A 25,305-nucleotide genomic window follows, 5' to 3' on the forward strand; every position below is an offset into this window, starting at 1 on the left:
CAACTTCCAAATCAAACATTTGTACATCATACAAATGACTTCTTGATCAGCATTGTACGTGTTATTAAATTTACGGAAAGTAATAAAGAGACGTCTTATAACACTTAAAACATATATTTACGCTTATACTGTTACTCACAAGACGGTAAATATACAAAAAAGATGGTAAGTGGTGATCGATTTCGATTGGACACTCCTATCATCATGAGACCCAATAGGCGTCTGATTTACTTTATTTACTTTCCGTATGATACAAATGTCCATTATGACCATTTCTTAAATAACAAACACATTAGAGGCAGTCGTACTGACCGTGAATGGAATGTGCTTGAGTGTTGGAAATCCGACAAAGTAAACATCCAGTTTGACGTTGGGACACAATCCCTTGATCAGACGACACTCCTCCACAAACAGCTGTTCTCTGTAGACGTTCTCCTCCTTGGCATGGTTGTTTACCAGGGCAGGGAAGTAGGCTGGGGAGATGTAAGCACCTACACAGGAAAAAAAAGAAGTACATTAGCGTCAAAGCGATCAAAGTGTTACTTTTAAACAGGGAAATTTTTTTCCATCAAGGCTTGCCAAAATCCTAAATTTTATTGAGTTAAAAAAGACACTTTACACAAAGATTGCACTTTACATTTAGTCTGGAGTTGTTATAATGAAACAAAACATTCTGCCAACATTGTTTTTGTTCAATCATAACGCAAACAGTTAATTTAGACGTTTATACTTTACCCAAATCTTTGAGGTTGGCCTACTAGATTTAATGCAACATATTGGGCTTTTACTACTGTTTCTGCTAGTGTTTTTTTTTATGTTATCATGTTATTTCAGTTACTGTACAGGTTCTACTGAATTATAAGCATATCTATATATCTAATTCCGTAAGCCCAAAATTTTACAATGAAATTGTGAGCGAACCGGAGGGCGTAGAAAGCTGGGAGGGGTCTCATTTTAAAGGTCTGGGCATGAAATTTTGGGGAAAATTATTCATTTTTCTTAATTATGCACCAAAAGGTTGTGACAGAATAAAATAATTCACATTTAAATAACATGGGAATCTAGGTCATGTTTGCTTTGTTTACATTAAAACATGTGGTTTAACTTTATTTAAAGCATATGGTAATATGTAATATGCACTGTAATATGTATACTAACCCTTAAGAGAGGTTGAACCTACCAATTGACTATATTAATTTAATTGCACGATCTGGAATGCCACCACACAAATTAGTTTTAAAAGTTGGTTCAATAGTGATGCTCATTAGAAATATGAAGTTAGGGTCTGGATTAGTTAATGGAGTACGATTGGTTGTGTTAGGTATTACTGGAAAAAGTGTAAAGTTAGTAGTAATTACTGGAGTAGGTAAAGGAAACGTATTTTCCATGCCAAAAATAATACTAATATCCACAGATCCTAATATGCCGTTTAAGTTTACAAGGAAAATTTTCACAAAAATTAGCATTTATTTGAAAAATTTATCTCCATGTATTTTATCTAAGTGAATTTGTCTATATTCAAAGAAATGTATATACATTTAATTAATAGTCATGAAGATTATCATTGAAAATTATCCTTAGTTGTATTATGATTAGAAAGTTTATACTATAAACACACCGCATGAAAAATCCTTTGTAATTTTTATTTTTAACAGAGCAGACCTCAAAATGCATTATGCAGGTATGTAATAACTATTATACATATTATAATATACAATAATGTTAAATGATAATCAAGGTAGGGTAACCCATGGGACTAATAATTTGTACAAAATAATTACTACAATATATACATAGGGGCTACTGCCCCTACAAGCCACTAGTGTTTACCTAATCTCTCAGGCGTGTAAGTGTAGATTTGCATTGGCCCATGTTTGTTCCGAGTCTGCTCCTCTTCCGATAATTGATTTTCCTTAGTCTCCATGGCATTTAATAAACTTTTCTGGAAAGTATAATACATTTGACTAAAACTTGTAAACACAATCCCTCTTACCCTAGTATAAGAAAGATTCATTTGTAAATTCATATTGTGTTGGTAACAGTGCTTCTTTTACCAGTGAAAGACTTTCAGAATCTACTGTGACTCTCAATATTAAGAAAGGGGCCAGTGGCCGCGAAATATTCAGGGTTTCCTTTGTGTTTTCTTTTGTGTTAAGTAAGTTAAGTGGAATGCCTACAATTTTTAAGGTAAGCCTACTTATCCTGTCCTTTGTCTCCTTAATTCTTAGGCAATAAGGCCCTTTCTAATCAAACCTAAGAATGATTCTGATTTTTAAAAGTATTCATAAACTGATGTTGATCATATTAATTAGGCTGAACTTAGGTTGGAGGCTTCAGTTAACCTTGCATTCGCCAGTCCACATAGGCCACAGGAATGTATCAAGCAAAGTAGGAGATGAGACAGTCAAGTATAGCAATAAACTAGGCTATACTGATAAATCTTTGAGACTAAATCTTAATGCCTTGGTTTCAAATCCAACGTGCTACTGACTTAAAAACCCGTTTTGCGATCTTTGTAACTATTTAAGACCATCTGGTTCATAACCGTAATCATTTGGGGGTCTGGGCTTAACTTTTACACATCGGGTCTGGTTAAAAAATTGGTCTTCAGATCTCAGACTCAAATCATGGGGTAATTATTTGGGAGTGATCTCTTTTTTAATATCAATTGCAATACTACAAGCAGTTTTGATAAAATAGGATATGATTTCCTCCATCATCATCTGTCTCCCACAATCAAATATTTACGACCTTTCCCACATCACCTACAATCACTATGATCATGCGAAATAATAAATTTTTGGTCGTGCATCTTTACAGATGCTTTCAATAATTGCAATTATAAAAAGCTCGATTTTGGGCAAAAATCATTTACAGCCCGAAATGACCTCTCAACCAAACTATTGGCTCGGCCCAACCCAATCTGAAACTATCACAATCCCATGGACAAAGACCAAGGACAGCTTGCCCAAGTTTTTAAACCATCAAAAAGGTTACTGACTCTTTTTTCAGAATTGAACTTTCTGATTACTAGGTGAGTCCTATATCTCGCCCCTTAGCTACCCTACTGTTCTTACCTGTTCAATGAACGGGATCAGAACCAAAGCCTCCCAATCCTGTTTCTTTCCATTGAGATCCGTCCTAAAATCTTTTGGGTAGAAGTCTATGATGGGAGATTTGTCATCCTCCATTAGATCATGGTAGGGTTCTGGCAGCAGCTTCTTACTACAAACACGCAAAGTTACATATGAAAAGTTACACAAGTTTAATAATTACTAGGGGTCTGCGGTACAGAAAATTTAAGGTCGGTACGGTTCGGTACGGTACAATATTTTGTACCTCGGTTCTCGGTACAAAATCGGTACGGTACGCGGCTACCCGTATTTTTGCGGTTTTCTTCTCAGAACTGTATCTAAACCATTATTTTTAACTTTAATACATAGACATTACTATGAAAATGGATAGTATCCTACATTCATGGTTTTCTAACAACAATTACTGTACCACATATTATTAAAACAAAACCTTTTACTACTACGAGGATTGTGTCAAGAAAAATCACAGTTGAGATAAAGGCTTTACCTATTTTACTCTGATATACTTTGAATAGCCATGATAAAGTAGTTTAAAAATAGGATAAGAGTTTTTATGAATAAACATGTTTGAAACATTTATTGACAAGATAATTTCACAAAACTGGTAAATTATTTCCAACCAACACAATGTCTAGTTGTTTTTTTTTTATTATTTTAAAAACATATAAAAGCATTCAGTAGAAGACAGTGTGGTTTTGCCAGCTGTTCACAGCAGATGACAATGAAAAACTGGAGGTTATGATGAAGTACTGGCAAAGACCATTTTTTTTTATCAGCTTCAAAACTAGTTAAGTTAAAATGGATACAATTCTTGCAAAGTTTTTTTCTGAAACTAAAATTTGGATTATCACAGAGTAAGATTTTATGTTGGGCAATTAGACTTTATAACTGTGTAAAAGGTGTGTATCCCTGAATTTATAAATTGCATTCTACACTTATTCACTGCCAAACATAATTCAGTAGAACCTTGATGAACCGAGAATTACACTAGCCTACAGAACTTCATTACCCCAAGTAAAATACCAAGATAATTTTTATAATTGTATTTTAATCATATAATCTTAGTTTGTTAAAAATGGATTGTATGTTCAACAATAATTGCAGTCCATTATTGTTAAGCAGTATGGTCCCAAATTATTGTTTTTGATTTTGAAACATCACAGTTCATTTGACAAAATTATAGTTGAAGCAGCTCAATGTCAAGTCAAAGTCACGCTTGTGCAATAGTTTGTTTACATGCTTTCTCCAGACCACGGGGGAGGGGAGGGTCTGATAAGCCGTCTATTGTTCACCCCCAAGAAGGTCCGACCCTCATTAGTGCCGCTCGGCTGCACTCAGTGGGGAACCCAATACCACAAAACAATCTTTTAAATGAATACAAATATTTTGTAATAATTGTTTTATTAATATTCACCTTGAAATTTCAATAAATTTGGTGTAAAATTTCACAAAAATCTGCCATTTGGACCGATTATTAATACAATACCAAATACCAATAAAGTAGTACATTCATTAGTAATTAAATAATAGGTAAAAATTTACCGATTTTCGTCAAGTTTTACCCCCTGCTGTGTGCTATGTCACAAAAGCTGATAACGACATGGGTGATTAGTAACCATGGCAACTTGTTGAATGCGTGATGAAGGGAAACCCAAGAAATAGAAGAACAAAGAGAAAGAATAGACGTTATTATCTTTATACCCTTTTTACAATTTCCGTTATTGTTATCTTTATGTAAGATTTTATGATTTTGTTTTATAGGTTTATAAAATAATTCTGTTTAACTACGGGAATATCAATTTATAATTTATCAACGTGCTTCTCTTCTGAAACAGCAATACCGGATGCATAATGAAGGTCAATGGCCTAAAATATCATGATTGTGCAATATTGTATTTTGATGTTGAAATTAAAATCACGACAAAAGTTTGTATAGGTATATCCATGGTCGTCAATAGACAGATAAAATATCCATAACAAATATTTTAATTTATAAAATAAGATTGTAGATTAGTTACAAGTTTAATATGTAGCCATAAACAGTTTTATGGCAGTAGGCAATGGCCAGCGGCAAATTCAATATTCACGAAAATACTGATTAAGTTAGAGATAACATTTAACAGTCATCATAAAACTATTATTTTTATGATAAAACAGAATTGGGGAAAGTCGTAAAGAAATAAAAGTGATAAAACTCAACAGTTCTTGGAAGTACTTCAATACAACAATTATTGTCGTGATAAAATGTTAATGGATTTGGGACTGCTAATGGGTTTTTTATTGCATCATCACGCTAGTAATAAATTATGAAGATCGTAAACAAACATCTGATAAGACTTTTATGTGCTTGGAACCAACTGCCGTTGACTACGATAGTAAACTGAAAGTAATTTATTATTATAATAGGCTGTACCGAACCGAATTTGTACCGTGTAAAATGCTGTACCGAACCGATGACGGTAATTAAGCTTGTACCGTACCGTACCGACTTTTTCGGTGCACCGCAGACCCCTAATAATTACTATTATTTAGTCTCTTATTTTATTTTTACTTCCAGCATGGTAAATCCACTTAAGCAAAATATTTAATTTAAGACTAGCTCATAAATGGACTGTTGCATTTTAGACTGGCCTCACTGCTTGTTGTGTATCAACTGTCAAATTATAATCCGTAACTATGAATTGATTAATTAATGTAATGAAAATAATGCTATCCCATTGCTTATAATTGTGTTGAAATCCATATGTTAGCCCCTGAGCTGTAACTTAACCAAAAATAGGCTTTACCTTCGTCAATATAGCTCAAATGGTGTAACTGAGTTGGTTACGGCCGTTTTGGCATTACAATGCCATCATCAGACAACAAAATCTCGGCTGAAGTAGCGTCGTTGAAGTTAAAACACACCATAACACACAAACAATACGAATTTACGAGCTGCATTTACGAAGGTAAAGCCTATTTTTAGCTATACTTATGGCTGATAGCAAAATAAAAAAAAACCTTTACTATTTTATTTTCACAGTCCTGTAAAAATATGTTTATAATGCATTTAAATGAAAATTGGAAACTTTAAGACTTAAAAAACGAATTAACAACCTGATTGTTTATAAAAGACTATATTTCACTGAGAAATATCTGAAGTATTTAGATATACACAAAGATATTCAACGATAATTAATATCATTGTTTATTGAATTTTAAATATGATAAGACCAAGCATACGCTACTCCTGCATTGTTAGGATTGATCACACTTGCACTATACACTATACAAAACCACACCAATGTTATCTACCTAGCAGCTGGAAGAACAGCTAAAAGTTGCTGGAAGGGCAGAAATGGTTGACCCAGATCGTACTCCAACTTGAGTTCTGAGAAGTTACGAATGTCGGATATATACGGAGCGTAATGGTGGGGGTAGAACCATGACCACGAGCAGCATCCATTGTAGTAGTAGTTCAGATTCCACTGGATAGCCCGCACATAGCCTTCTGCTTGGTCTCGTAGAACCTCCCTGTAGAAAAGAGGAAGAAGTGAAAATCAAATTTAGATTAAGAGTCAGTTTCAAGCTCCCTCTGGTGATAAGTCCGCCCTAGTGTTGAAAAAAAATATTAGCCAAGGTGGCCAAGGGATAGGAGGAAAAGAGGGAAAACTGATCATAATAAGTAAAAGATTGATGTTTTTAGCATTTGTCAAGAACAAATCCTTGTAGACAATTCAATTAAATAAATAATTTATTTTCATTTTGTTTGAGTTAAGCCTCCGAATCCCTTATCAATACGTGTACTGGTGGAATTACTTGCTGTCAAGAGATCCTTGTGACCTTGAAAGGCCCGGTTTTGATCCTCTTGGGATCATCTGCAGGCGTATACTTCATTTTGTTCTTGCGAACACTTTGATTTTTAAAAACATTGAGTCATCGTTTTACAAAACACTTAAACACAAATCACGTAAAAATGACCAATAACTATTACTGATCCGTCAAGTGACGGGCGACACGGAAGTAGAGTCTAGACTCTACAGGCGGACGTTGTCATCTCCATTTTGTTCTTGCAAACACGTTGATTTTTAAAATAACATTGATAGTTTTACAAAATACTGATACACCAAACACATATAAATGGCCAATAACCATTACCAATCGATCAAGCGGCGGGCGACACGGAAATAGAGTCTAGCGGCTTTACAAAATCGACAAAAATTAAAAAAAAATCACAAAAATCTATGTGTTTGAAAAAACTAAAGGAAGATGTGTTTGAAAGAACTAAATGAAGATGACGACGTCTGTCTGAAGATGATCCCATGAGGACCGAAACCGGTCGCCTTTCAAGGTCACAAGAATCACTTGCCAGCAGGTAATTTACCAGTACACGAAATAATGTATTCTTAATTTTACCAAAAAGAAGGAAGAAAGTAGGAAAAAAGTAGGAGAAATAGAAGATTCAACTGAAAAAAAGGAAAAAGAATATAAATGAGTTGTTGATAACCAACAAAAACTCTTTAATCAGACCCTTGGTTACCTTTATTAATAAGGAATATTTGGAACCATGCAATGTAATACTTTTACACTCAAATGAAAAAAGGAAACTTTGAATCTAAACACTTATAATTAACTATTGCATGTTTCTTATAGAAGCTACTCACGGAGTGACATTGTCATATTCAAGTTTCTCCCTGTAATAGTTGTTCTTGTGAGCACAGAACTCAGTAAATGAAGTTCCTTCTTCATCATCACTATCGCCCTCCTCATCATCTTCTGAGCCTTCCAGATACTGCAAAACAGAAAACTGAAGGAATATAACAAAACTGTTCATAATACCAGTACCCAACACTCGAGGGGTTACTTATAGTCAAATTTTACCAGCATGAAATATATGTGACAACACTAGAATGATGTAGTATGCGGCTGTTATCTATTACTTGGTTAGAAAGAAAGATATTCCCAAGGTAAAATTGTTTAATTTAAGAGTTTTTATCGTACATACCTCAGCAGTAGAAGCTATTAGAGCAGCCAAATCTTTGTTCTTTGGTGGTGAAGGCAGTTCTTCCTCTTCCTCTTCATTCTGGAAATAAATATTCCTTAAAAATGCACCATCTCACTACAAAAGAAAATGTAACTTAAACACAAGTCAATGCAACCTTTGCAATATTGTCAACATATCCAACAGTTGTTGTCACAGAAAGGATAAACAGGTTTAAATACTTATGTGACCTTTATATGTTACATAAGTAGTTGAGGTAGTAAGCAATTATTTTACCTTTGCAATTATTGTACTTTCTGTTAGATGCAAGAGACCTGTAATTTTGTGGGTTCCTAGAATGGTGGGCTTACAGTTATTTGTTGGCTTAAGATCAGCAGATTGCATTTATTATCAACTTCATTTGTGTTTGGTGAGATGTGAACATGAACCTCCTTAGTAGAATGTCAGCACTCTAGTAACTAGACCATCGGCCCTTTACCACTATTGCAGAAAACCATCCCTGTTAATTTACCTTAGAGTAACTGGAATATTAAGTAAGATATGGACAGTGTATTAAACATTAAAAAACAAATAAAACTTTATACTAACACTGTGACGGCCGGATTTGCGGCCAGTCTTGCTTTCCAAGTATTTCAGGTCCGCATTAATCTCCTTGAACTGCTCAAAATCAAACGCAGCCAACTTCTCCATGTACTTCTGAAACCTTTCGAGCCTCAGGTGACCTCCCTCGTTGATATAACCTGTTATAAAACCGTAACTTTGAACATATGTCTTATTAGGTTAAGTTGGGTAAACTTAGGAGTCATTGCAAAATGTTTAGTGTCATAATAACCTACCAAAAAAAGGAAAAAAACAAAAATACTTAGAGCCAGTTAGGCATTACCTACAGTAATTCAGGCTCGCACAGACTAAACTGTCTCAGTACCTGACGAATCCTTGACTCCTAATTTAAGCATTACCTCTGTAAAAAAGTCTAATAAATGTTTTATAACTGTCAGTCAGAACTCGTGCTGTTTTTTAATGCCACAGTGTGTTGCTATTCTAGTGGTTCGGTGCAAGAGAAACAAATTCAATCCCCGAGGTATCCAGAAAAACTTGAGGTACTTGAACATCTTTCCCAAAAAACATTTACATAAGCCTACTTTCATACAAAATGCCACTGGCACAATGAAAAAGTGTAAATAATTTTAATGTTTTCCATACTAACTAGAGTTTGAAAAATTTGAATACTGTAACATTACACACAAAACAAACTCGGGAGCAGTAAGGCTGTACAAGCTCACCTCCTAGTGTAGGCAGCACTTCTATATAAGTCCTATACAGGATGGGGAGAGCACCCTTGTTGATATGTAGATCTGGCAGATGAGGGATGAAGTCATTACCTACAAGGAACCCCATCAGCACCTTAAACACACAAGATAAGGAAGTCAGTGCATTGAGGACAACATAAAAAACGTTAGCCATATGTAGGCCTATCTTAATCGCTGCAATTAACAATGAATCCAAATTCTTGTTATTAACTATATTTCATGAAAATATTTATAGATAAATGTGTATACACTTTATATTGAAGTAAAAATGCATATATTTCACATATCAAAGCTTAAACATAACATACAATAATTTTCTGTGACAAAATCAACTTACCCAGTCATCAATTATGTGCTCTAAGTCATAGGGGAAGGGGAGTGCTGTTTTCAATGCTTGAAATTCCAAGTCAAGATATTCTCTCATAAGAGAGAGATGAAGAAGGAAAAAAGTTGTTTCTTCCGGAGTCGGAATTCTCTTCTGATTGTTTTTCTTCCCATACTTAACCTACAAAACCCGATACACCATTAAAATACTAAACCAAATTATGTTACATAAATTAAATTCATAAACGTAAAGATCCGATACTCCTAATCAGACTCATAAGAAGTGGTAGCTTTTAATAACATTGTTGGACCTAGGCAGCTACCTAGTGGGGCACTATTTATGACTAAATTTATTTTCTGATTCCTTAAAGTTAATTAGAAGGAAACCAAGCTAACTGCCTCAAGTTAGAGATAAGAAAACTGGCATACACTTAGTTTTTGACACATTTAATGTCAATGTATTATGATCCAGCCAATTCTTTATTTTAAGTAAGTCAGATGCAGCTTGATGGTAAACATCGTCCCACGTGTTACCCAAGGACACTACAGCTGTGTCGTCAGCAAAAAGAAACAATTTACCATTGACTCTTAATTTAGTACTTACTTACTTTCCGTGTCCGGAAATCAGACTTCACTTTCCAAAAATTAGCTACCGATATGGCTTTGTCATTCGCTTGTAAAAGATCATCTAATGTGCAAGACTGGTCTAGGCGTGGACAGATCAGCAGATGGCCAGGATCCTGAACAGCACCACACGCGCACAAGATGTTTTCTTCATCTGGTAAGAGACCCCATTTCTGCATGTTTATCTTGCATTTTGATACCTTGGCCCTGATTCTATTTAGGGTCTTCCACACCATGTAATGAAGGCCTCCACCAGGAGCCAGTTCCTCCCTGGCTGGTATGGGAGGGTTAGTCAACGTGGCCTCCCACCTTGCCACCCGATTGCTTGAGAGTGATCCATCCAGGACTCATGTCCGTGATAAAAAGCTCTTTCTGGACCGAAGCCGTCGCTCTGCAGGTTGGTGGCCGTGTAATGGGTGACGAGGGTCTGTCTCTTGCTTAGTCCTTTCTGCGTCGGCAGCGACATCAAGTCAGATTGATGGAGGGGCGATCCCTACGATAGGATAGAGTTTGTGTTCTGGGGTTGGTTTCAAACACCCAGTTACAATCCGAGCCATGTCATTGACTGCAATGTCAACCTATTTGCATGTCACGATGCATTCCAAACTGGTGCAGCGTACTCCGCAGCCGACACACTGAGCGCTAAAGCTGAGGATCTGAGGACATTAGGGTTAGCACCCCAGCATCTGCTGGTGAGCTTCCTGATGATATTATACCTCGCTGAGACTTTACCTCTTGTCGCAATACAATGCGCCTTAAATGTCAGTGTGCGGTCCAGTATGACACCAAGATATTTGGGTGTAGGACAATGCTGAAGACGGTCTCCCCGCCACCTCACATTCAACTCACGGCCTGCTTCTCTATTGTTTAGGTGAAAGGCACAAACTTGGGTCTTAGCAGGGTTCGGCTTGAGGTGATTTGCGTCATAGTACTGGGAAAGTTCATTTAGAGTCATAGTCAGCTTCTGATCCACCTCTTCAAAACTCCTACCTTGTGCCGCCACTGCCGTATCATCGGCATAACATACTGACGTGTAGCGTCTGGCAACGGTTGGTCGTTAGTGTAAATGTTATAAAGAGCTGGGGCTAAGACGCTACCCTGAGGCAATCCATTTCTTTGATTCCTCCATCTACTTTTCTTGCCTTGAAGGGACACAAAAAATCACCTGTTATGAAGAAAAGTGCCCATGATTGAAGTCAGCTGATAGTCTTTGGTATTGATGTACACTTTTCCCAAGAGTCTTCGATGGTTTACGGTATCGTAGGCAGCTGTTAAATCTACAAAAGCGACACCCGTGGTATGTAATAAATTATCTTTTGATTTTTATGGCCATCTAACATTATTGCTGTCACTTGGAGCATGGCATATTTTTAATCGTGTAATTTAATTCATCAGTAGTTATTTAGGGTAAAAATGATTAACAGTTCATTGACTGATTGGCCCTTCAAACCACTTACCTCCTCCCGCAGCAGAGAGAAGTGAGGCTCGTGTGTACACAGCCCTAGCATGATCAGATCAGCGTCCAACCCGTACAGACAGTGACGAGTGTTGGGGTCATAATCTGGCTGGGACTTCATGTAGCGAATGTACTCCATGATCTTATGTTCCCCTTCTCCTGGCACCTGTTACAAACACCACAAGTTGATTTCTAGTCTCATTATAACATCTTTTGCCTGTTCTTATGTGTTTGGCATTCAGGGTCGCCTAGAACTATTTTACATCACGAAAATATACCTATTCTTTTCCACAAATCTGCATCATTGTCAACCCCAATACTTAGAGGCCGTACACAAATTACGTAACGCACTTAGGGGGGGGGGGAGGGGGTATGGCATAGCGTTACGCTGCGTTATATGGGAGAGGGGGGGGGGCTTTGGCTCAACGTTACATAACAGACACATTCCTCTTTAAAATTACAAAAATAATCAAATTGATTTTTAAACCAAGAGCACAAGGGCCTAGATTATTTAGGATTTTTTGAGAGGATAGCAGGCTTACCTGAATGGGAAAGAGTCCAAACTGGCACAGGAAACACAAAACAAAACTTTACACTATATACACAAAACATTAGAATATTTCACTGTCACTGACAGCATTTTCAACTAAGGAAGAGAGAGTTTTCTAGATGTCCAAAATGGTGGCCAGTGAGTTGTTGGGTCAGTGTTGCCAATAGTATGAATTCAAAAAACACAGTGAAACTGTGAATTCATACTATTGGCAACACTGACTTTGGACTTGATAGTTTGGACTCTTTCCCATTCAGGTAAGCCTGCTATCCTCTCAAAAAATCCTAGGCTAAATGATTTTTAAACCAGTTTGTTATATAAAAAGATACGGAAAGTCTTGATCAAGTTTCTGCTTTGCTTTACAGCTTAGTTTTTTGTAATTGTTTTTAAGTGTAAAACCACAAAATGATACAGTATTGCGCAGTGCTGCAGTGGGTTTGTGTGAGGGACCTGGGCTAGGAATGTTGATGATTTATCCATATTCCATATTCTATAAGTAGAATTATGCTTAAGCTGTAATTAAAGTCTACTATGATCGAGTTACGTAACAAAAGGGGGGAGGGGGGTTCGCTCAAGTGTTACGGTGCGTTACATAGGGGGAAGTGGGGGGTTTAAAATTACAAAAAAGTGTGTTACGTAATATGTGTATGGAACTAAATAGCTTTAATTTAAATTTAAATACAGTAGTCTTCCCATTTTATCAAAGTATATTATTTAATTTATTACCCCCCCCCCCCCAAGTGTGTTACGTAATTTGTGTATGGCACCTTTGTTCTTATATCCTAAATCACAAACAAAACTGGGAAAACCAAGAGTGCTAAGTGAATTTTGATGACCGGAAAAAGTCTATGAAGTTTGTAAGAAACCAGAAAGTTGGAATAATTGTTAAGGTAAGTATGAATAAGGTCCTTCAGTGGTATGAAGAACGTAATTGCTGCAGGTAATTACTGACACAGATATGCCAGCAAAATGTCTCACGTGTTGCCATGATCTCAGGTAATCCCAAGCGCAATTAATGGCCATTTACAGTGAAATCTACAGTTTAGATTTTTGCTTGCAATTTCACAACATTTTCAGCCAACATAAACAATTTGGCAATCCGAACAGTGTCATTGCCTATTGATTTAAGACTCTTGTGTACTGAACTGTGGCTCTAACATTTTCCCACTATTGCTTCTAACTATAGTGGATAGGAAATTTGTTATTGGCAGTTTTTAACTAGGTATTTCATTTTTTAGTCCTGACAAATATCCATGCCACAGAAAATGCCTTTGAATAAAAATCAAATGACTTTTGTTACTCCCTGGTAAAAATTTGTGGATTTTCAGTGACTTGAGTTAGTTACCAATACCCATAAGTATAATAAGATCCATTTGAAAAATTACTGTAAAAATATAAAAATGTCTTCTACATAGCCTACAACACCACTCGCCTCATGTCCAGATAGGATGACCTTGGCCTTCTGCCACAGTTTATCACTGCTCATCTTCAGAGTGACAAAGTACTTAAGCTGAGCCTGTAGCCTAGTCATAAACTCCGTCCCAGGAGTGATACAGTTAGAGTCGAATCTCTCCGCCGAGGGCAGCACCTCGCCTTTCTCTCTTGCCCTCGCTTCAGCCATTTCTGCGTCCTTAGCTGATCGGAACCTGTCGACATAGTGCAGATACATAAATATTTAGCAAAATTTAATTCCACAATATATTCAAAAAAATTGCTGTTAAATATTCTAAATAAGTCGTGCTGTAACCCAAATGTTACTAACATCAATCAGGAGGGTGTAAAAACATTACACTCTCCTGTTTTTTTATTAATTATATCAGCTTTTAATTGTTAGGAATTTATGTTCTACTGTTTAAAACAAAATCAACAGAAACTATTTAGCCTTGAACTTATCTTAAATTTTAGGTCATATAAACTATGTGATTAAAGTCTCTTAAGTATGAGATCACTAAATTAAAAAAAAAAAAATACCCCCGCCGCAGCAAACCTGACGCCTAAGCGAATTTCCATTTGGCTGAATTGATTTTCCATTGATCTATTTAAATAACATTAGGTTTAACGAGTACCTAGGTTTGCTGCTACAAGGAAACTAATAAAGTGTGTGTTTTAAGTAAAATAATTATTGCTTAGTATAAAATGAATATATTTGCCAAGTTTGATCAAAAGATATCCATAAACAAGCAAACTACAACATTTTACAATATTCTCCATAAGAATAACATGGGAATTTTTAATTTACCATTTTTTTTAGTTTTCTCCGTAACCAATAACCGTACAAAAACACTTTGATATACTGAATTGTTTGTTTTTTTAAGCTCTTTAAGAAGGTTTAGAGAAAAATTGGGAAATTTTGTGTTTTGAGGGTCAAAAGTGAGAAAAACCAATTTTTACCCCATAAAACCCTGTTCCCATGGTCCGATCATGCTGGATCGCGAACTCATTCAAGTTTATCCCGCCTTACACCTTCAAACCAAATTTCATCAAAATCGGATAAAAATTACTCAAGTTATCGTGTTCACGGACACATATATATATATATATATATACATATATAAAAATTTGAACGAGTGGTGTTTTTGGCCTCTGGGGACATCAAAATGAAAAAGTAAATCGGTCCCGGGCCTAAGTCTTACCATGAGACCTACGGTAATAGCTATTTCCCTATAGGGAAATTCGCTAAAACAACAAAGAGATAAAGGAGTAAAAATTGTTGATGAAGCAACAAGAAAACATCCAGTATACCAATGCAACAAAATATGAATTGATAAATACTAGCCTATATATCCAAAAACTACCTACCTCCGTCCACGTTGCTGGTTCATTTTTGCACGAGGAGCGACTCCATCAACGGCCATAAAGAATAGCTTTTGCGGTTGGATCATTCTGAACAAAGTCTGTAAACAATATGTTTTTTTGAATGTCATTGCTGATTCATTAACAGTCAACAGCTGGCTAGTGTTTCAGACCTTCTAAAAGGAAATTCCAACTAACTGAATTATGGACTATATTTTTTGTCAGGCTGCAATTCTTTACACTAAATGGTCCAAAAAACATAAATGTTGACATTTAATGAATAGCTCCTGATATTATTTCTATCTTGTTATGCTATTATACAGGGTGTTTCAAAAAGGACTTTACAACTTTGAAATTTCATAAAAAATTATTCCAAAAAGTTACAGATATTTGCTTGTACAAGCAATCAAAGACACTGACAAGATCGCCCGTAAGAACTTCTGTGTGTATATGCTAAACCGAGTGGCTAATGATGAACAATTCTTGGACAACATAACCTTTTCTTAGTCAACTTTTCACCTTAGTGGTTGTTAACACACATAACTGTAGGTTTTGGGGCAGTGAAAATCCACAAGAGACATTGCATTTAATTCGTAATAGCCCTAAAGTAAATGTTTTTTGTGCGTTGAACAAGAAGAAAATGTACGGCCACAAAGAAAATCTTTGGTTTAGGTAAAAAAAAAAACTAAAGTGTTTTCCTTTAAAACAACACCAAAACCAACTCTGTACCTTGTTTCATTAAATTTATAAGAATTTTCAATGTTGTAAAGTATTTTTTGAAACACCCTGTACGGTACATATACAATCAGCTCCTTACCATCATTTAGTTGCAATTCTGTATTGTATATTAATTATATTATAGTAGGGCCTATATATTACTCTGCTAACACAATAATATGTACCGTACATTCATTGGCTAAATTTAACTATTTTCATGATGGGTTCGATCGAAAATTGCAATATAAAATGGTTCACGTTACCTTTTGCGCAAAACCATTTTATATTTAACTAGGCCTACGGTATACTTTAACTCTCTTACAAATCAAATTGTCTAAATGAAATTAATTAGGCCTAGTGAAATAACAATAACTAAGATACAATGATAAACACATAAAAATTTTACTAACAACATGAACATGACACATTTTTGTTACGACTGCTTCCTTTGATAAAATAACAGTTTGGATTTTAAAGCTATAACAAAATAATGTAATGCACTGTCCAACTCGACTCGCAACTTAGGGCCTATTCTTTTTTTTTATCTTAGGAGAAAATTACTTTCACAACACATGTATTGAAAACCATGGGTTTTTATGACAAAAAACTCAAAAGTATATATTCTGCATCCCTTTTATACATTTTCAAAAAAATCGCACATTTGACACTTACAATAGTACAGTATATGAAACGTTTAGAAATTATTCTAACAGTCAGTAAATAAATATTTACCTCTATATAATGAAATATATCTCTGAAAATCTTCTCTTCTGTAATTCTAAAGTGCGGATCAGCATCATTGGGATGAGAACAAATATGAATAATTCCATTCATGTCCAAATACAAGTTGTCAAACTCAGGAAGCTACAACATAAACAAATTAAAAATATGTAAAACATATATTAATAATTCATGATTTATTAAAGCTTGGGTCTAAGCGTATCAGTAAACAAAGCCATGAAAGTAAAGTTAAAAGAAAATGTCATGGATGTTTTTCGGGTTGAAATTTTCAGATAATAGTCTAAATGGAGAGAACTAACTTAAAAACACAAGAAATTACGGCAAACTATTCTATACCTAGATGCCTCCACACAATTTTATACCTACTTTATTTTTTATAGTTTTTTTACTAGCCTAAGAAGCTCTAAGTAATTGTATGGTCAATAATGTTTCCTTTAAATGAAATTCTGCCCCATTATTGGGATATAGATAAACTGTCAGACAATTTAACTTACATGTGGTCCTTATTTAGTAGTAAGCACAGGATACCAGCTAGTCATTACATAGCCTAAATAAATAGCCTAAATAAAATCTAGTCTGCATAATTCAAGCACTCAAGGTATTACCCCCGCCACAGCAAACCTGCCGACTAAGCAAATTTCCATTTGTCTGAATTGATTTTCAATTAAATCTATTTAAATAACATTAGGTTTAAAAACGAGTACCTAGGTTTGCTGCTACAAGGAAACTAATTAAGTGTGTTTTATTACTAAAGTAGGTATTAGCCCACCCCAAGTTTTGGAATTTTCCCAAAAAATAAATAAATTAGCCAAGTTTGGTCAAAATATATCCATAAACAATAAAGCAAAAGAATTTTACAATATTCTCCCTAAGAATAATATGGGAATTTTAAATTTACAATTTTTATAGTTTTCTCTGTCAACAATAACTGTACAAAAACACTTTGATATATAGGTAGGTACTAAATTAATTTGTTTTTTTAAGCTCTTTAAAAAGGCTTATAGATAAATTGAAAAATGTTGTGTTTTGAGGGGAAAAATTAGAAAAACCAATTTTTACCCTATAAAACCCCCGTTTCCAGCCTTATGGAATTTTATCCAGCCTTACACCTTTAAACCAAAAATTAATGCTATTTTAATACATAGGTATTTTAATCTTGTATATTAAAACGTAACAGGGTTTTTTTATTTCATGATTCTAAATCAACCACTCGATGGATTTTCATGATTTTTGTGTTGAAAGAAAGACAATTTTGAGAACTAGGGAATGTCGAAGCCATAATTTTAGTTTAGGGTTCCAGTTCTTTAGAAATTAGGTTTTAAATTTTAAAAAGTCTAGCAGCCGACACTAACATTCCAAGCTAGCTTTTGGTATAATATAATTTGCTTAACATAACAGCTGTAAACATTCAGCGTTTGTGACACAAATTCGTCATTTGGATAAATTCTTTGGTAAGAGCAGAATGTCAGGTTATTTTACATAATAGATAGTTAAATACTAGATTTTCAAATTATTTTTAAAGCAATCTTTAAACTCTTCTGTTTGTTTACTAATAGCTGGTTGAATATAAAAATATTATAGAACTGTGAGGTTATTTTTTTACTCAATGATTTTGTCATTGATTATAGGAAATAAGTAAGGTTAGTAGTGATCTTTAGACCATAGAGATAGGTAAAACCATTGCTGGATCGAGGCTCTGCCCAAGAAGTCTTAAAAGAAAAGGATATGCAAATTATTTTGCTGCTCGACTTTTTGAGGAGAGAGTAGGAAAATAACAATGTTTACATGTTTTAATTCATCTTGGTAGCTTTTTGTTTACAATAAATGTGTGACTGCTTAAAGTTTGTTTGGATTAGGTCTAGAAATATTGATATTATCATAAAAGAAGATCAAGAATCATGATTTTGAATTACCACTACAACCTTATACGGATTATATCCAGAGATGAAATATATTGAACACATCATTATCATAGAAATTGTCACAACTGCTGTTTTATTGTAAAATTATCAGATTTAAAATGCATATCGTATTGGCCTATATTGGGATGAAAACATTTTTGGTCGCGTGACATTATTTTACTTGATGATTTTTCACATTATAACTGCAAGACATTTTTTCTTTATACGTGTAAGCTAGCTGTTCTGACTTATAGACAGTTTTAACCACGAATATTAAAAAGACCGTTTTAACTGACTACTCGATTCCCGTACGTAGGACAAATTCTTTTGACCCGATTTATTAGGCTAAGTTAGCCTAACCTAATATTGAACACAAGAATAGGCCTATCATGACAACAACAACAATATTATTCTAGTTGGGCTCTGAACTGATACGAGTATTATTCCAAAAGTAAGGTACGGTTAAGAAAATCAAATAAAAATTAAACTTGTAAATATGTATATATTTTAGTCAAGTGTTTTCATGTTTTAATGACGCCATCAATCCCCCATGGGGTAAAAGATGAAGAACCGGTAGTCTGTGTCGGAACGCTTGCCACCAAGAAACTCCTTTAGGTAGCGGAACAAGTGGAGATCTAAAATAGTGAATCGTTGATCTTCACAAATATTTTGATCAACCGCATTTGACCAACTGTTCTGAAATCACTGATGGTCGGCCAGACTGTAATTTATCATACCCTTTTTCCTGTCCTTCATTAAAAGCTCTCGTACCCACTTGCGCACTTTACTGTCACTCATTATGTTAGGACTGTAAATTTCATTCTGCAGATTGAATTTCTGACGTTGAAACGTTTCTTGCAGACAAAAACTGTATCACTGCCCTTACTTTAACTCGGCGGACCGATCAATTGTCTTAAACATTGTGAACTGACACTAAAAACACCAAACAGCCAACAATATCAATACTAGTGTCGGTGCTTAATGCACAAGGCATGCCAGGAGTCGGCGTGCATGCTTGTTTTCTCCATAGTGCCCACTTCAAACAGTTACAGTGAATTGGACCTTACTTTTGGAATAACCCTCGTAGTAAATAAGTTAAATACGATGGAGTTGGATAAAAGTACCACCATACATAGGCTAGTTTACCAATCCTAAAAAGAGACCCCTACTGCCGCTTTGAGTCTCCAGAACTTGGGTTGGGTGCATTATATAATCTACACAAGGTTGAGATGTTGTTCCTAATTTTGCAAACTGCGAGTCAAATGCGCTTGCATGCTTGACAGTTTGTAAAATACAATGTTAACCGTTCAAGATGCTTAGTTTCAAAACCAACTGCTATTAGTAGATAGCACTCAACCAAGGAAACGGCTCACTTGAGTAAAAAAATAAAAATAAATATAGGCCTAAGTTAATAAATAGATAGCCTACTATAATATATCAACTCAAAGTGATATGAATAACCAATCTCTCTCTCTCTTAAATCTACGAAGGGTGCCGTATAAAACGAGTGCGAATCCATCTGGTACAGCACTGGTTGTGACTCAAATAGGGCGACTCAAACGAGGTCGATATAATTACCGAACTGGAGACAAAAGTAACTTACTTTCAAGAGTGTTCCTTGCTGATGGAGTCACCAGAGCTTTGGTGCTATACAGCTAAGAATTGAACTCGAGTAGGCCTGGTCACGGTATCGAATTGAAATTTAATTGAGTCGGCAAAGTAGGCTCACTCGACTCGTCACATCACTAATTTTGGTTTAGCTAAAATAGACCTAAGCTTAACTTACTGAGAAAGAATCTCCCCCAAGGAATAGAGGATGAAAATTATAGCTAGCTGGCTAACACACAATTTAAAAATGAAGGGTGTTCAACAGTTTTATGAAGCCCATAGGCCTAAGTTTAAGCCTAGGCTAGGCATAGATTCCATGATGTCATGAACCCAATACCAAGGGCTTAACCATTTTAGGCCTGGCTGTGTAAATGAGTGTTAGAGGATTTGAATTACATAGCCTTCATTTTGAACTAAACCCTAAAACTTGACTAAAAATATACCTAATCAGTTGTAATGCATTATCAATCCCAATAATAGAGCTCACCTGGTACTCCCTTACTACTTCACTAAGACACGGATATCTTTCACTAATATAACGAAAGAACTTTGGAACACCCATGGTGATTCTTGTTCGTAAGATGCTTCAGGGCTTTATAATACACAATAACAAAAAAATGTACATTAACTTATGAACTTAGACATAATAATAATTATTGATACTTTGCCATTTCTAGGCTAAGCAATATTGCCCATGTTTGTTCTTCTGCTGCTGCTCTCCAACTCTACGCTGACGCTCTCGCTCTGACTACTACTGACTGAGAGTTGACTCTATGAGTAATGACTGACTGACTGACTGGACTGGGCCTGGGACTGGACTTAGTCAAGGCCACACTAAAAAAACACCGTACTTAATTATAAATGGACTTTCCTCCCAGATTAACCGAACAGAATAACAGAATACTAAATCCACTTTGTTAATTATTGTTTGAAAATAACCTTTATTGGCTCCTATCCTGTATTTTCTTTAAAAAGTACAGTCGTGTATGAAGAGCATCGATCTCTAAAGGAACGGGCCAAGGCACACCACGTCAACCAGCCACCAAAGAGAAGAAGAAGTTTGAGGGGGCGGGTGACGTGGTGGCTCATTGTTGGGGTGGCACGTTGACTTGTGCATACACGACAGCCCGCCACCTCGGATAAATGTGTGGTGGTGGGTTGTCGTGGTGGCACGTTGTCATGGTGGTGCATTCACGTCAACCAGTCACCTCTTTAGTGTGGTGGTGGGTTTACGTGGTGGCTGGTTGACGTCTACGTGCGAGGTGGCGAGTGCCCTCCATCATTGTTGGGCTCGTTCCTTTGAAAATAGGAGTATCTATATAATTTGAAACTGTTTTTCTTTGTCACAGCTATTTTGAGAGAACGGCTGGGTGTAGAAACTCGGTAGAGGTGTCTAAAGAAAGGTCTTGGTCTGTAGATGAGCCATCAAAAGAGAAACATGAAGAATTTCCTTGGGGCTCTGCCCCCGTGGCCTTTAAATTCCCATCCCATGTTATTCTTATGGAGGAAAATGGGGGTTTTGTCAGAGCTAATTTGAGAGAACGGCTGGGCGTAGAAACTTGGTAGGGGTCTCTAAAGAAAGGTCTTGGTCTGTAGATGAGCCATCAAAAGAGGAAAGAGGTAAATTCCCTTGGGGCTCTGCCCCAGAAGCCTTTAAAGTTGCCTCTTCAGATTTGTTTACATTATGACCATATTCATAATTCTACACTACTTTTTAATGCAACAGCTGTTAATATTTAAATTGTGATTTATTGAATTTGTCAAAATGAAGTACAGTATTTGCAATGGATTTTTCTGATTTTAAAATTGATTTTCTTCTGCATCGTGTCATGTTTTGCAATATACTGTAATTTTCTATTACCAAATCAGTGGAAAATCTTAATATTACAGTAACTTTTAAAATTATTTCTTATGGAGTTAACTTATATCTATTGTATGGGTTGGTTTCTGCCTTTTTTACCACTTCTTGAAGATTGTACGTAGGTGATATTCTTTGGCATATTGCATCTGTAGACGAAACTTGGGTTGGTGTAATTAATACGATGGAATCTTAAACAATTTGATATAGGCTAAAAATAAAATTGAATTAACACTGTGCTACATTTCTTGAGCAATAATTTAAATAACCGATTTGCAAACAATGGAAACATAGAAAAAGTCATAGAACACAACCAAGTAAAAGAAATAGAAATAATGTTTTTTTTTACACTAAAAAAACAAGATCAACTTTTTGAAAAAAGATAAGATATTTACAAAAGATTTTGATTATATCAAACTGTTGTGTAGATCGTGAGAATTTCCATAATCTTTGAGTCGCCTGTAATGCTTCGCAATTGCTCGAATTCGAGCAACAGGTACGGTACACTAGTTTGTATAATATTGCAAAGACACGATTAGTAAAAAAATTGTTTTGAGTGTTATTGCTATTTTGTATATGTTTTAAAATTCATATCATCACACATAAGAGAAAAGGGGTTGGTTAATAATACTAAACTGAACTTCTAAGAATATGTATTAATGTCCACAATCAGCTTAAATACAATACATGTTGTGAAACAAAACCAATTTCTCAAATCTTTGTCTTACACCTAACTTATTTTTATTACATTCATTCATAATGTTTCTCACATTGGAGAAACAAACGGTTTTATAAAATAGTAAAATTTAATTAATTCAACGGAGCGAAAAATCCGGTTTTATAGGGTTTTATAGGGTTTATAGGGTATGGGCTCAGCGGCAGCCCATTACCGGTATTGATATTTATCTTCTGCAAATAAATAAAATATATGATCACATTCATAGAATAGTTGTATTCTTTAACTTATATCAAATATTAAAAAGGTTAACGTTTATTTAGTTTTACAATGGTCGAGTAGCAAAAACATAAAGAGTTCCTGGGGTGAGGAGGTTAGTGCGACATAAAATAACATCGTCACGCTTTTAATCACTCTACTACAAACTGCACACTTAATTGTAAATTGCTCGATCGATATGTTAAAAATCATCTCTTCAACTACAACTTTTTCGCTTAAAGTTTTCTTCTGGCCCAAAAATAAAATACTTCCTCGCATACTAAATTTTTCATGTGACAATGAAGAAATGTTTGACTCTTTTTTAACTATGGAAATTCTATTTCAAATCAAAATTAAAAATTATTTATAACATTACATTCTGCATTTAATGCAGATTGCGAATATATAAACATTATTGTACTTAATCTTTGTTATTGAAGGCTAGGAGCCAGGAGCGGGTTAACAACTTCGTGCACTATTCGATGAATAGGCTAAAATCCGCTGGGTCCCCCATGGTGGTGGAGGAAGGCTGCCACAACAGCGCGCTTTAATGAACACGTACCTAGCATTCCAGTTGTGTTGTATACTTCGATGGTTGAAGCCCTTGGGGAACAGCTAGTTTATAGTAAACTAGCTGTAACCCGCGGGCTTTGCCCCGTTTAACTTCTTGATTTCAAGATGATCTCGTTCGCATGGCTCAATCACGTTCTGGTTGAAGTTCGTTCGCTACGCTCACTCACCTTTAGGTTGGAGCTCGTTCGCTGCGCTCACTTGCCTTCAGGTTAGCTCGTTCGCTACGCTCACTTGCCTTCAGGTTAGCTCGTTCGCTACGCTAACTCGCCTCCAGGTTGAAGTTCGTTCGCTACGCTCACTCACGTTTTTGATAGCTGTTGTCATAAATGTAAAAGAAATTTTTAAAAGGAATTTTTAAAAAATTTTTTGACGAATTAAAAAAAATAATCTTCCATCATAATTAAAAGATAAAATAGTCATAAAAGTGTGATAATGTAGCCTAAAATCATTTATATGGACAACAATAATATAGTTACTTATTATTTGTATCATAAATTTAAGTTTATTGTTACTGTGTCTAATAGGCAAAGTTAATTAAAATAAACTCTGTTTACTAAATAAAAAAAAATATCCATCTCAGTTACTGTTTTGACTCTTCAAACAATAGGTTTTTAATTAATTAAATATGTAGAAGGAAAATACTTTTTAGATAAGACAGTAGTACTCTTAATGATTACTACGTATACTTAATACCTCCTGTAGAAAAGGTACTATTTTTAACTCGCAACCGCAACAGAGTCCGTTGTAGTTAAATAGGAGTATCTTCACAAGATCCAAAATCGGAAGATTCAAAAGTTTAAATTTCCGACCGGAAGATCCAATAGTTATATTGCCGATAAGAAGATCCAAAATCGAAAGATCCAACGTTCATATTGCAATTGCAGATCGGAAGATCCAAAAGCATAACCAGAAGTAGGCTACATACTTAATACCTACTTCTTTTCTTCATATTTGACCAGCAATTGCTGGATAGATTGGGTCGAAACTAAACTAAACTAAAAATTATAACTGGACAGTCCATCGTCACAAAGAAAATAAATCTAAAACAAAGAAAATAAAACTAAAAACTACAATAATTTTACTTTGTGAAGTAAACGTATGAATTAGACTGTGCTGTCAATATATAGTGAGCATCCCCTCACTGCAAAGTTTGGGACTACACCACTAGTGACAGCAAAATAGTTATTTGTGTATTTAGTGGGCAAAGTGGCACTTTGCTGCACATGAGAGCAACGTTTACGAATGATCTCGAGTGCAGCAAAGGCCTTTTGCACTCGTGTTACACATTATATTTTTCCTACAGTCACTATAAAACATATAAATGATTAGTCTTTCAAAACACTATACAACACGTTTTTAGGTTCAGCTGGCATGCTGGCAACACAAATAGGTGCCCTAGAGAAAGTAGTCCCCGGGCCGTATCACTCCGCTATTTTTTCCTCGGCAAGCAATGTACTCCGCGACTTAAGAAAAGAGTTCCGTATATTTTTGTAATTTGCTGGGGTTTTCTTGCCTAAAAAAATGCTTTTTATGTATTTTCTTGTTTATTAAGATCGTAGGAATGTTTTAAAAACGTTTAAAAGAAAAGTCCAGAAAGTTCAGAAATACCGAAATTATAAACACGAAATGACAGGTTAAATCGTAGTTATAATAGTCAATCAGCAGCTCATAGTATTATTATCTTCAAGTGGCCAACCTATTTCCAAGCGTACACGGATTACGTGCATAATAGAACCACGATGTTTAGTGTTTTGTGTTGTTTTGTTGGAATCCTGATGTACGCTAAAGTATAAACCGTACGACAAAGTATAAATATGCAGCAATTAGCGGCGTTCTGTAC

At 35.3% G+C, this 25,305-nt stretch overlaps 1 protein-coding gene across 3 annotated transcripts in view; it reads right to left on the reverse strand.

Moving 5' to 3' along the window:
- Window positions 1-20,823, reverse strand: part of LOC128991308 (5'-3' exoribonuclease 1) — a 71,127-nt gene extending 50,304 nt beyond the window's left edge. For all 3 annotated transcript variants that reach the window (XM_054414105.1, XM_054414106.1, XM_054414104.1), the window contains exons 1-14: window positions 20,588-20,823; window positions 16,583-16,714; window positions 15,140-15,234; window positions 13,773-13,986; window positions 11,792-11,956; window positions 9,724-9,891; window positions 9,360-9,480; window positions 8,665-8,816; window positions 8,080-8,157; window positions 7,739-7,866; window positions 6,390-6,608; window positions 3,078-3,225; window positions 1,831-1,942; window positions 313-491 (exon numbers count right to left, since the gene is read on the reverse strand). In XM_054414105.1, the coding sequence (XP_054270080.1) occupies window positions 313-491; window positions 1,831-1,942; window positions 3,078-3,225; window positions 6,390-6,608; window positions 7,739-7,866; window positions 8,080-8,157; window positions 8,665-8,816; window positions 9,360-9,480; window positions 9,724-9,891; window positions 11,792-11,956; window positions 13,773-13,986; window positions 15,140-15,234; window positions 16,583-16,714; window positions 20,588-20,662 (1,986 nt within the window). In that variant the 5' untranslated portion in view covers window positions 20,663-20,823. The remainder of the gene's footprint in view (window positions 1-312; window positions 492-1,830; window positions 1,943-3,077; window positions 3,226-6,389; window positions 6,609-7,738; window positions 7,867-8,079; window positions 8,158-8,664; window positions 8,817-9,359; window positions 9,481-9,723; window positions 9,892-11,791; window positions 11,957-13,772; window positions 13,987-15,139; window positions 15,235-16,582; window positions 16,715-20,587) is intronic.
- Window positions 20,824-25,305: the final 4,482 nt, after the last annotated feature.

This window comes from Macrosteles quadrilineatus, unplaced genomic scaffold, assembly GCF_028750875.1.
Source record: "Macrosteles quadrilineatus isolate MER2022 unplaced genomic scaffold, UCM_ALF_1.0 Scaffold_4__1_contigs__length_99947679, whole genome shotgun sequence".
Classification (NCBI taxonomy): domain Eukaryota; kingdom Metazoa; phylum Arthropoda; class Insecta; order Hemiptera; family Cicadellidae; genus Macrosteles; species Macrosteles quadrilineatus.